Source organism: Lepisma saccharinum, chromosome 24, assembly GCF_977018435.1.
Source record: "Lepisma saccharinum chromosome 24, izLepSacc3.1, whole genome shotgun sequence".
In the NCBI taxonomy this organism is placed as follows: Eukaryota; Metazoa; Arthropoda; class Insecta; order Zygentoma; family Lepismatidae; genus Lepisma; species Lepisma saccharinum.
In genome coordinates, this window is record NC_139252.1 from 50704668 (window position 1) to 50718909 (window position 14242).

Consider the following 14242-nt stretch of genomic DNA (forward strand, 5'->3'; position numbering starts at 1 on the left):
CAGGAGATAGAGTGCGCTACGGGAGCTACATCTTCGTATTTGTTGCACGAGATATGTTTTGAATTACCAAGCTAAGTGCGCATGGTATGCCCATGGTATATGTGTCTGACAACAAAGACTGGAACTATCTCTACCGCATTGTAGCTGTCAAATCCTTGCCCTGCCAGAAACCTCTTCAGTTAAACAAAGAGATGAAAGTCTGTACATTCAAGGCCGTAGCTGTACAGGGAGTGGTCCAAGATCTCTCACCTGAAGTAATGTAAAGGGCTTGTGTGTACTCAGCTGTATGGGGTTGTGTACATTCAATTGGTGTTCCGTGAATTGTCTGCACCATCGTCTGACCATACTATCACTCACGATGTCTGGTCTGCACACCTTACATGATTGCTGGTGGCTCTGTGTCAAATCCTGAGCATGCAGTGTAGGCTACATCGCACACGGTGGGAGACTGTATGAGAGCTGCAATCTTTAACCTATAACTTTCCTAAAACGGCTGCATTGCAACTGTACCAGATTACAGCTACATGCCACTTCTTCCTGCCTGCATGTGTGTGTGTGTCGCTCTCCGACCACTAGTGCTGCGTATAGGCACCATTGGAGCTTTTTTCAGGATGCTCCTCGTATATGAACTTTCAGAAGCTTTTAATATTAGTGTGTTCCTGTTTTAATGTGTGGTTAGCTAAATCAGGTACCTATACAATGCAATTCTATAAATTCCTTGCGTTAAATTTCTAATACCTACATACCCTTTTCGTCAGTATTAATGGTATAACTGCATGTTGTCAGTTTCACAGTACTTCACTTGGATATACTGTACTGAAGCAGAAATCCCATTGATAATGTAAGGAAATATTTGTTCGATTCAATTGTTTCACTTATATGAAAGAGTTAAGTTGTTTGCTTTACAGAGAAGAGAGAAGTAGCTTTATGCATCGAAAAATGAGTGCACACATGATTCTTGCAAGCAGAGGGTTCTAAACCTCAGTGGAAAAATCAACATATAATACCGAGAATGTATAAGGAGACTGATATATTACAAATTGTATTTCTTAATCAATGTCTCTTCACTCTTATCTCACTACTCGTAACTTTAAAAATAATCAAGAATTTTATTTTAAACTTACTGCGTTTGACAAAATTCTGTAATCCTTCCCTAGCGTGTGAATTGTAATCATTTTCCAAATTCACTATTTTGCAGTTTGAATTCAAATCATAGAGAATGGAGAAATTAAGTCAATTTCATAGAAGATAATATTGGTACTTAACAAAACCATACGTGGATCTGTAGGAGTTTATTATTTCTATTTGCAATAACATCGATTTAGTTTAGTTTGTAATTGTCAGGGAAAAATGTAAATTTTGTCCTGGAAATCCTGGAAAAGTCAGGGAATTTCATTTCTGCTTGTTTGTAGCCACCCTGTAATAATATGAGTATACAGTTTTGAGCATTTAATCACATTATTTTAAAAATTATCCTTGTATATGTAAGTGGCACTGAGTTTCATCGTCGCTGTTTATTGGCATTTGATACCGGAGTCAATAATTCCTTGCTAGTAGCTCCCAATTGTCCTCATGATTCAGAGTAAACCAAAATTGAGAGATGTAATTTTTTACTTTGTATTCTAAGACATCTTTTTCCCTATTGAATACTCCCATATTATTTTATTGCGAGTCGTGCATTTGGTATTCCTCAATGGTAATATTTATTTTAAAAAAACACATTAGAATGCAATCACAGACATGGTTAAATGACCCATGGTACTTACAAATTCTCACCTTTTTAAGCAGTTGCGGTCTGTTTTCTTCCTCAGAAGACTAAATGTCCAGGATAAGATGAAATGTTCCCAAAAAAACTCGAGGGTACTGGAACAAGGGCTCAAAACCCAACCAGAACAGGTGGAAGGGTGGAACCAGGAGCTGCGACCGTTGAAGAAAAGTGTACAGGAGGAGAATAAAATGCATAGTGTAAGCCATAGATTAGAATATGCAACTTTACTTTACACTGAATGTAGTCTATACAGTACATGAAGGATGAGCAGACTATTACTCAATTTAAAAATTTAATTTCATGTCCTCAGTGCTCAATGGGTTTCCATAATATTATACAGCATGTTTCAAAAAGAATATACGTATTTCGCATGCATATATTTATTAAACTTTAAGACATACGAAGATGATACTTGACACACATACTTACGAACTTCTCTAGTTCAGATTACAGATGTTCAATATGTCCTCCAGCAGTGACATGAACAATATCACATCGATACTCAAATTCCTCCCATACTCGGGCAAGCATGTCCTTCGTCACTGATGTTACGGCAGTACGGATCCGGTTCTTCAACTCTTCCAGGTTCTGTGGGAGTGGTGGTACATAAACATTGTCTTTAATGAAACCTCACAGGAAGAAGTCACAGGGTGTCAAATCCGGTGACCAGTGGCGTGCGGTGATAAATCAGGCAGGGGAACAGGTCTCCTGCACTTGCTCCCCCTCGCATGGGTGTCTTAATATAATACAATAGATCAAGTAAAATTCAACCCTTATTGAAATGTCAGAAGTGACAAACATGAGGCACGTTAAAATTATATGACAATAATAATTTTAAAGCAAATGTGATATAATATAAATAAAACATTAAAAATAAAATTGTTGATGCGCAACAAAGAAAAATTTGATAATATAAATTTATGAGTCATCAGAGAAAGAAAATAATATTTTGTCGTGACCTGTTTCATCTCTTTATTCGTAGATTAAGTTGATGTTTTCTCATAGAGTTGAGTATTCTTGTAATTCAAACTTCCTCAATGCAATAATGGCACACAGATGGTTGAGTTTTTTCATGACGTTCGCTAGATTAGTCAGGGTGGCTACTGTAGGACCATAATAAAATTCAAGTATAATTCCCGGTTTTCAAAGCGAACTTTACAAAAATTCAAGCAGATGTTTTCTCTATTTCAAACTAAGGTTTTACCGTCTCTCACCACCCACACACATACACACAAACAAATTCTTATATTAACAATAGGCTTATATGGTTTGTGCGATTCCAATGAATCCAATAATTCTAATTCACTTGGACGGTACATATATATCATTTAAGGCGCAGAGTTTACATTTGTCATTTCACATAGCTACTCGGCAGTGGCGTGCCCAAGGGGGGGCGGTAGGGGTTATACCCCCCCTTTGGCCCAATATTTCTAAAAAAGAACGTCAATGGTAGGAAAATATGACAAAATGAGGGCCGACTACCAAGAAAAAGTATAGGTAACTCCTCCCTTACAAAAATCCTGGGCACGCCACTGCTACTCGGGACTATAAATACATCTACAAACACAAGTCACAAATGTTACGGGAAATAGTAATCTACGAAAAATTGTTAATTCTATAAGAATTTTAAATTTACCTAATCAACTTCAAGATATTTTATCTTGCAATAATCTTCCGTCCATCAGATGGATTGTTCCGCAAAGAACACTAACAAAGTAAACGGATTGGGAGAATTCTGTTTCATTTTCCACGCAGCTTTCTTTTTCTTCCTTGATAAAAATAAAATCTAAACTGTGAAAAACTTGTTTCAGGTCATTAATTAATATGTATAAGTTCAATGGAATTGGGATTTTAAAAAGTTGCAATTTTTCATGTCTACGGAGAAAATTTCAAGCAGAATTCACGCACAATTCCCGGAGCCAATAATTCACGCATAATTAGCGGAATTCAAGAAATTCCTGGTGAGTAGCCACCCTGTTAGTAGAAGTTGTGTGACAAAACCCGACCTGTTCCAGACTCCCTTCTCAGGATTAAACAAGGACAACAATATAATTTGCCACTGGAAGAATATCCAGTTAATCATTTTACAGAGTTATAGTAACTCGTTTGAAAATGCCTTGTGTATGATTTCGTTTTAGTTTTTAATTCAGTTAGTATTTTTTTTGGTTTGTTGTATTTTCTGCAAAGTTCAATGAACTACAGGCTTTCGTACTCAGCCGGTCGATCATACAACACTCGCAACATTCGCTTTCTTGTCCTGCCGCTGCGTGCCTTGGAACTTTGGTCTTGGGGTTGGTGGAACAGATGGATGTGAGCTGTTCCCTCGCAAGCTATTTCGCAGCGTTTAGCCAAGGCATTTAGCAGACGCTTAGACTGTAGAAGATTTTTTCAGTTCGTTATGAATGTCAGACGCAAGTTCTCAACGAGATTAGGAAGTTATGGACTTTCTACACTCAAAAATATCACGTATGACGCGATTAAACTTCAGCACATAGCAAAAACTGGAAGAAAAGCGAATCCGCAATATCTCTCTGAGGGAACAGCTAGAGTGTTCAGCTTCCGTGGTGCCGTGGGGACAGTTTAGCTTCGCGCGTGGTCGGAAATACTCGGCTTCAGACAGTAGAGGACATGATACTAAGAGACCATGGTAGAGCATGGGATGAGAACCATGATGCGTTGGGAGTAGGTGAAGTCAACAAACGTCCAGCCACGGTTAAAGATTTTCTTCAGTGTTACTTTTGGAAACGTTGATTTCGGGAGAAAGAAGTGTTCTTATTATGTTAATATAAATAATTTAAATAGCCCAAAAGCGCAGTAAGTAGGAGGGAACAGCCTGTTCCCTCTGTTCCATGGAGGGACCGCCACTGCCGGTGACCGTGAAGCCCAGCTGATACATGCTAAGTCGCCAGCTCCTTGACGACCAATCCAACGGTTCGGTAAAGTTTCATTCAGATAATCACGCACTTGGCAACTCCAGTGAGGGGGAGTCCCGTCTTGTTGAAAAATGAAGTTGTCTTCTTGCAGCCTCGGAAACAACCAGTTTTGTAACATAGAGAGATACTGCTGACCGTTAACCGTGTTTCCATCAAAGAAGAATGGGCCGTAAACAGATGATCGAGATATCGCGCAAAACACATTCACTTTGGGCAAATCTCGTGCATGTTCAATGAATGGATGTGGGTTCTGTAGGCCCCAAATGCGAACATTATGTTTGTTTACCTGACCACTGACATGAAACGCAGCTTCATCACTAAACACAATGCATTGTGCGAAAGTGTTGTCATTGTCAATAGCATCAAGAATCTCGTTACAAAATGCCACACGTTTGCGTTTGTCATCAGGACGCAGAGCTTGTAACAGCTGTACCTTGTACGGCTTCATAACCATCCGACGTCTCAAAACACGCCAAATTGTTGTTGTAGTAAGTTGTAACTCCCGATTGGCACGACGAGTTGATTTTGAAGGGCTACGTTAGAAAGCAGTTTGAATTCTTGCAACATTTTCTTCAGGAACACGAGGGTGGCCAGGACTCTTTCCTTTACATACACATCCTGTATCTGCAAACTGTCGATACCATCTGCGAATGTTCCACCCATTCGGAGGATCAATTTGGTACCTCAACCTGAAACGTCTTTGCACTGTAATCACGGAATTGCACTTTGCAAACTCGAGAACACAAAATGATTTCTGCTGCGGAGTAGCCATTTCAAACAACTGACGGTTACCAAGCAAAACAGAACACAACTGACATCTAGCGGCTATTATATAAACTAGACTATGTATTCGTTTCTCTAATAGCCGAGCCGGGGCGCAGCGATCTATAGTTTGGACAAAATAATACTTTGTAATACATATATTCTTTTTGAAACACGCTGTATATCTTAAGTTGCAAGAATTAAAAGGGCATCAATTTATCTTCCTTAAACTATTATTTCGTCTCAAATAATCTGATACAAACTCATTTGCGACTTTTAATACAAGACATTTAAGTCAGTCTTCTTACATGAGATAACCCGGAAGCAGTCATTGAAGGAGATAGCATGATAGTTGGTATGCATGGCATGAGTCAAGTCCAGAGTTTGGGAGGAGGAGCAGTGGTAGTTGATTTGGAAGCCTTCACAGATGTTGCATGTGAGGATACAGATGAGTGATAGGTTCTTTTGGGGGAATTTTTCTTGTATGTGTACACTGCTTGCACTGTAGAATTATTTCTCTTGTAGTCTATTGTGGTTACAAGCATGAAAACAGTTTTTGTTTTGATGTTTCAGAACAAAAGCTAGCTTGCTTTTTATATATATATATATATAGATCTAGGAAGGGTGGAGGGTGAATTTGCTATGTGAATTAACAAGAAAGGTGCAGGTTTTGCATCTGGTGCAGTTGCATTTGTGAGCAGGGGGAAGTGGTTATGGGGGCTGAAGGCATATGGTGGACTAGGATTTTTTTTTGTAGGTTAGGGGGACGTTTGAAAACAACTCTGGACTTGTCAGGAAAGATGTTTCTGGGTTCAAGAATTACTGTGGAAGATGAGAGTGTATGAGGCAGCTTGGGATACACTCACAAGAAAATTGCTACCAACCACATTGTACTCATAACCCAATAACACTCCCCCCCAACTCAATAAAATCAGACATACACTACATTCTCCATCCCTTTCCCACAACACACCATACTACCCATAGTTTTAAACAAGCCTGGCAAGAGAACCACATTTTTCTGTACCATGTATAACTTCAATCTTGAACTGGCAACTATGTGGTTGAACTCACCCTTCCATTTCTGTCATCTTTCTATTCTCCACAGCTTAAGATGCAGCTTGAATTTTTTCCAGTGCCTAGTAAGTGTTTCCTTTTCCTTTTTACTTATTTTTTACACACACACACACACATACATATATATATATACACACACACACACACACACACAAAAATGAAGGAGGAGACACTTAAACACTTACCACACTAAAAGAAAAAGTTTGATATTTCGCGACCCAGGTTGCATTTTCAACGGAGAAGAAAGAGATTGTGGTTAAGAAGCATAGAGGCACAGAAAACCGATGGAAAGCAAAGTTACTTTCACCAGTGTTTACTGCATGGTGGGTTTCGGGAAGAGGGGAAATGGTTATTGATTTGGCTAGGTTGAGTCCAGGTGGTATAGTGGTGTGCATGCCTGATATATTGGCCCTTTCCCATTGCCTGTGAAAAGATGTGTCTGTGTGGGGTATAAAAGATGGATAATGCCAGCACGGAAACAGTTGTTGTTGCTGTTTAACAACTGTTTCCGTGTTGCCATTATCCTATATATATATATATGGGGTGGCGGGTTGAAGTGATGTGACTCTGTGATTAAAAATATATACTTCATAAATAAAACATGGAAATGTACACTGTCAGTAAGGAAAGGATTTCAAGAATTTCATTTTTATTTGCATAAATAAGAGGCCCATATTGTGAAATATTATGTACGCCTATATACGAGAATAAAAATAAAATTTCAACCTACCTATTTTCACGATTTTAAGTTCCGGTACTCTTTGTTGGCGCAGTGGTAATGTCGTTGCCTTGAAACTAAGGGGTCCCGGGTTCGAGTTGAGTTGGTGTTTTAAGTCCACTTTATGCACATTAAGGCTAATCGGGACTGGGCCTACAGTTTCATGTGGGATCCGAACCACTTGTGCTTCCACCGGGTATCGAACCCGGGACCCCTTGAGACCCTGGGAGAAATTGGTTTGCAACATTGACCCAGACTGTAGAGGAAGTTCAGAGGGTTTTTTCCCCGCCATATGCAACCCTGTTCTCTGTCCTGTAACAGTTTGGCTCCACAATTCCCCGATCCTGGGGAGATTATATGCTGGGAAAAATTGGTTTGCAACATTGGTCGGAGCCCTGTCAAGCTTGCCCACCTCCCCCATGGAGTTAGTTTCCTTTAAAGCACCTTGAATGGTATCTTGAAAGATAACTTTCTCTTATAGCAGTTATAGTAAGGGTGGAAGGGGTAATCAATGGTATTGGCTGTGAACTAAAAAGGCAGGCCGCTTGGCCATTCTATCAGGTTCAGTACGTATTACTGATGCGTGATGCCATTTCTATGCATCAATTTTGTGAAGACAGGAATGCAAGGATTTGTTAGATACTCATCAGCTGTTGGCATTCAAAAAGCACATGATCTTGATGCCGATTGGGTAATCTAAAGTAAGTTAATATTCCTTTCACAAAGAGCACACTTTCTATTTTTGTACATAATCATTCCACCATTTTGCTGAAGGAATATCATGATGCTGCAACATATAACACTTTTCAATTTGGGATACACCTGCATCACAATGATTGCAATGAAAAAGTCTTTGTCTTCCTGGATCCAGAAGATAGTTGTTGGGTTGGTGGGGATGGCACCAACCTTTTAAGCATCCAGAGATGCAAGTGACTGAGCGTGTTCATTGTTTTCACAAGTTGTATTCCATGACAGTAGATAATAGTTGATTCATCGACAGATTGTGTTCATTTTTCTTAGCCTTTCTGCCACTTTTGGCTAATCGCAAAGGATATGATAAGTGATGGTTTGATGAAACTGATGAAGGGACACTCAAAAACACCAATGACCAGGCTCGTAGTTGCAAATGTTTCAGGAGAATTTCAGCGTGGATTTTAGTTTGTCGATGACAAATTGTTCATGTCATTGAAATCTGAACTATAAACTCTAAAACCCTATTCATTTGAAAAAAGGTCCTGCCGGATGGTAGAGTGGTAGTGTTGTTGCCTGTAATGAAGGGATATAGAGTTCGATACCCAGTGGAGGCACAACAGATCCCACTTTAAACTGTAGGTCCAACCCCGATTAGCTTGTCTACATATGAAGTGGGCTTAGGAGCAGAACTAATTTGAAAATGGGACCCAAAACCAACAGTAGAGTTCTAATGCTCTTCCGCAACCACTTGTTGTTCCACATTGGTCTGGATAAAAATGTCAAACACATTTTTTCTTTATTACACCCGGTAGAGTCTAAATCGGACATTGATCTATCACCAGAAAGAGCCCCCCCCTCTTCTCTTCAAAACTTCTTGATCTGAAGCCCTGGACGAAGAGTGTTTCTAGCACCCACCTACCCTGTCACGTGCACCTTAGCTAGTTGCCGCAAGACCCGGAATGAGTTCTGTGGATTCATTCCCTTAGAGTCAATTGAACCACGTTGATTTGATCAACTGTTAAGTATGATTTTTGAACCTATGCGTTTCAAACAAATTCCAGAAATAACATACATGAAATTTACTGGGATAACTGACAACACAAAATTCGCTGTAAACGAAGAAAAAAAATATTGCAAAATATTTTTATTTACGCGGATTTAATCTAAAAGAAACTGAGACTGGTATGAGTGGCGGTCATGTGTTCCCCATGCCGAAGATCTATGAAGAATGCTGAATGCTCCCTTCCCTTAGCAGAGGGTGAGCGACACTGATGGTCGTCTGCTGGCTACCTAGTAGGACCACGACGAGGAGACACGTCTCACGGTTTTTACAACAGCCCTTAGAAATATATATGTTCATATGCAACTACCTAAGAATAGTTTTAATGAAACTGTAAAAATAAACAGTTAATACTTCTACTTTGTAAGGGAATGACTCATTCCCTTCATTCCATGGAATAACCGCCCATGATACACTGCTGTTCCACAGCAACAGATACACTACTTACCGCCATCTTTGTTTACGCTACTGCGCTATTACACTGGTGAAAACAATTAAAGGGACAAATGGTTTTTAATGCAAAAACAAACGATAACAACGAAATAACGCCAAACGTGGCCACAATATCATCCCAGAACAAAACAATAGATGAGTAAACAAACATGGGTACAACCGCCACCCATGAAAACCAAAAATGCCAAATGTCCAGCACAGCAGCTGACCGACGCTTTGTCAGTGAGGCCAAAAAAACATGTCTAATAGGGCGTATGATCGCCCCGTACAGCAATACATCTCTGGCATCGGCGATGCATACTGTGTACGAGGGTCCTTAGCAATTCCTGTGGCAACCGCACCCACTCTTGCACTAAGGCACACTTGAGCTCAGCGATGGTTGTAGGAGCTGGTTGGAGGGTTGCAATTGAGCGTCCAAGGGCGTCCCATACGTGTTCTATGGGATTAAGGTCAGACATTGTCAGGGGACATTGCAGGCCACGGCAATCGTTGAATATCCTCTGATTGAAGGTATTCATCCACCAACTGCACCCTATGTGGATGGGCGTTGTCGTCCATAAACATGAACTGCGGTCCATATGCTCTGCGGAAAAGTCGCTCGTAGGGTGCAAGGATCTCATCCCTGTATCGCTGACCTGTCAGAGAACCTCTATCGAACACATGAAGGTCCGTCTGCCATGATGCCCGCCCACACCATCACACCCCCTCCGCCATAGTGGTCCTTTTCGACAATGTTTGAGGGCCGATATCGACTCCCCGTTTCTCGCCAGATGAGAACACGTCTTGAGTCGCTGTCCAGACTGAATCGCGACTCATCACTGAAGAGAATGCGCCCCCAATCATTATCCGTCCAATACAGGTGTTCTCTGCTCCATGATAACCGGGCCATTTTGTGCTGCACAGACAAAGGGATGCACACTACAGGGCGCCTCGCATAAACCCACCTTCATGCAGTCTCTGGTCGACTGTTATGCATGAAATTGATGTCCCTGTTGCATTATACAGGTTTCGAGACAGCTGTGTTGCTGTCGCGGACCTATCCCTCTTGGCGAGAAGTCGCAAATAACGGTCTTCAGCCGGCGTTGTATCCCTTTTGCGGCCTTGACCACGTCGGCGGACCACTGTTCGTGTCTCTGTGAACTGTTTCCACAGCGTGGACACCACATTTCTCGGAACCCCGAGGTCCCTACAACAGGTTGCCTGTGATTGGCCTTCTTTGAGTCTTCCAACTATCCTCTATCTTGTGGCATCATCTAAACGATGCCGACTCGCCATACTAACGATGGGTAAACACAGAAATTCAAAACACACGGATTGCCCAATGCTACGGTGTTTCACAACGTACTGCGGCTCCGATCCACGCCGAGCAACTGGTTACCTCTACACACACGCGATCACAGCGCCACCGCCGTACGACGTCATCGACAACTGCGTGGCACGGTTTGTGCGCAACACACGTAGCTATCATCTGCTCCCTTCTTTGCTTCTCGCCGTTCCATATTTTTCTTTTCTTTTAACAAATACCATTTGTCCCTTTAATTGTTTTCACCAGTGTATATTGTAAAGTATGAAAATTGGTTCCAATTAATATGTAGTATAGTGTTAAATGCCTACCACTGTCTGAGAAAATTAATCACATTTCTTTATTTTAGGACCACAAGGATGCTCAATGTGACATATGTTTTGCGACTTTTAAGAAAGAGTTCGAAAATTTCTGTACCCTACATAATGATTGTGGTGTTTTAATAAAAAGAATCCAAGTATTGTGGGACAAATTAGATCGATCAAAGAGGTAATGTATAGGTTTCCCTTTGTAATGGCAGTAACAAAAATTTGTATCTAGTAATATATTCCTATTAAATGTAGACATCTATAAATGGTACTCTTTCCAAATTTTCTTGCAAAATTTTGATATTAACCCTAGCAATACCAAGGCCCACTGATTCATTTTTTGTGTATTACATGTATATCCATCAATGTAAAAATTTCCAAAAAAATAGTAATTGTTCTTTGCAATATTTAGAATGACATCGCGTAATTTTTCCCAAAAATGTTAATTAAAAAGTTACTTTATTTCGTTGATATTGTTTATGGGCCTCAAAGGCCCACCCCTTGGTAATTCTAAGGAAATATTTCTCAATGATGTTCTAAAGGTATTTCAATACATGAGAGGATATATTCAATTGCTAAACTATAGTAACAATTTGAAATAATGAATGTATGGGTAGTAGAAAAAGAAAAAAAAAACATAACTTTGCTATAATTTTGCACAGTTTAAGCATTGTTCCAAGTATTAACATTGTAATTGAAGAAAAGTAATAAATGTTACAATGATTTTCTATAATTACTTAAAAACCATTATGTAATTGATCTTTCATGTATAATCCATAACAAAACATGAAAGTAGTGTCTAATTAATTAACTTATGTGTACAAATGACAGAAAACACACATCAGTGCAGTTCAATTGAAATTCCATTCATGGGCCTGTGAGCCCCCCCCCCCCCCCCCCCTTGGTAATCTGTGTAACAAAAAGTACCTTGGTATTGCTAGGGTTAATTCATTCTATAACAAATATAGTAATTTTTGACGTTGACTTCCATTTTAAAAAATGCTTGAAAAATCTGTCAATTCCTTGAATTCCAAGTATTCTGCAAGAGTTTTCTTCAGAGATTGAACTAATCACTGTACCTAGTGACCCATTTTCTATTTATTGTAAAGCTTAGCTAAAAGAGGCACAAAAGTGTAGAATGCAGCTTGTGTGGCTGTCAAATTACTGTTGTGGTTTATCTTTTCCATTTGGAGGGTGGGGGTTATATAACATGATGTTTTAGTTATCCCATTGTTGTTGAATTACACTGAATAATTTCTGTTCATCTTCCTTGTCAGCTACAATGCTAGAAACATGATTTTTTTCTTTCTAGGTCCACACTTGTCTCTTTTCATAAATTGGAAGAAAGATTTACAGTTCTTGAATCAAAACTTGGTGAGGATGAAGTCTTGAAGGCCCAGATAAAAGAGCTAAAAGATGAGATCAGAGGTAAGATTTCTGGAGAAACTCAAATTTAGGACCAACAGGATTTTCTTCCTGACACTGATAAAATACCAATACCACTACTGCTGTTCTATGAAATCTAGTAATATAAAATTGCAAATGTTCGTTGAAGAGCCCAAATGGTTCATTAACATCGTTAATTTATGTAATTAGGTGATTGCAAGCGAGTTTAGTTAAACTTTGAAATACAAACTGAGGCACATCACTGGCTGAATGCTGTTTTGTCATATTCACTTTTCTTCAGAAATGAGTTGATGACGTTATAGTGTTCTGTTTCGTTCATGTAACTGCATCATGTTCTGAATGTCAAGTGATGTAAATTCCAGAACCCCATGCACTTTTCTCGTATTTTCACATCTACAAATACTGTAAGTGCTAGTCTATCGTATCTGCATTGCCAATCAAATGCTGTGATATTGTACCACATGATATGAGACTTTCAATGGTGTTCTGTTTCTAGACCTTGTCTTCAACATTTAAAGATTTACAGCTGTTAGAAAGCATCTCACAAGGTCCGAGAAGAAAAGAATAGAGACCATGAAAGGGCCTAAGGATCTTCTAATGGAGTAACATGCTTTGTTACTTTTGATTTTCAGAATTTTGTAATCCTTTCATGAGCATCAATGTCAATTTTTTATCATAAGAGGAAGCTAAATTGTTACAATCTAACAGCACACTGTTCTTTCAAGAAGAAGATATATATCTACTGTATTGTGCTTTTTGGCATGAAGGAATGGGTGGGAGATCTGCCAATCATTTTGCAAGTGCTGTTGTCAAAGTTTTATCTGTGAGCAAAACCAAAAGGTTTGGTGACACTTGCACTCTACAAAACAATGTAGAGACTGTATTTTAAAGGAAAGTCCTTTTTGATTTTTCAACACTGATCATGGAATAAATAACGACAGTGTTGATAATTGGACGGCTCGGGGGTAAAACATATTTAGGTCATTTCTGAGTTCCTTAAGAAAAAAGGTTATTAGAAACTATACTGTAGATAAATTGTTTTCGTGTTATGTTTACCAATTTCAGAAGGCTTCACTGAGTCCAATGCAAATTGTTTGACATTGCAATTTCACTCAAAAATTGAAGGATATCACATATTACTTTGTAACTCAAAAATTACCAAAATGTCACTTCCCATGTTTTACACCCGAGCCCTTCATTTATCTTCCTCCAACAAGATTACATGATTGAGACTTCCCTTCCCCTCCCCCCTTTTTCAGGCCACATTCTCTTTTATTTCCCCCTTTTTTAAAACATTTTCTTTCTGGTCCTTTACTGACTAGTTTTTCAGCATACATAACTTCTTGTCCCCTTTTTAAAAAAAACATCTTCCTTGATCTCTTTATTGACAAGATATAAAATATTTTGTATGACTGTTTTTTTCCTGAACAAAATAAGCAACAATTGTCTATTTGGAGGAAAGAAAGAAGAAGCACCTTCTACCTTCCCTTCCCTCCATGAGTGTTGGGATTGTGTTTGTTGCAATTGTTGGAACAATGGGATCTGTAAGCTTACTTATGTGCTAGATTTAGACTTTTATTATGAAGTTTTTAGAATAGGTTTAACTTAATTGTGTGACAGTGACAGTAGTATTGAGTGTCAGTGAAATGGCAAAGCCAGGTACAAGTGGGAGCAAGCTATGGAGTGTGGTAAGCTGTTGCAAGGAACATTTCATCGAAATGGATGGTACTTTACCTTCAAAAAAGAGGAAATGAAAAAGT

At 39.3% G+C, this 14242-nt stretch overlaps 1 protein-coding gene across 5 annotated transcripts in view; it reads left to right on the forward strand.

The window, feature by feature from the left end:
• Window positions 1-14242, forward strand: part of LOC145977922 (uncharacterized) — a 65014-nt gene that overhangs the window by 8859 nt on the left and 41913 nt on the right. For all 5 annotated transcript variants that reach the window (XM_083110243.1, XM_083110238.1, XM_083110242.1 and 2 more), the window contains exons 3-5: window positions 1812-1965; window positions 11117-11256; window positions 12388-12503. In XM_083110243.1, coding sequence (XP_082966369.1) covers window positions 1812-1965; window positions 11117-11256; window positions 12388-12503 — 410 coding nt within the window. The remainder of the gene's footprint in view (window positions 1-1811; window positions 1966-11116; window positions 11257-12387; window positions 12504-14242) is intronic.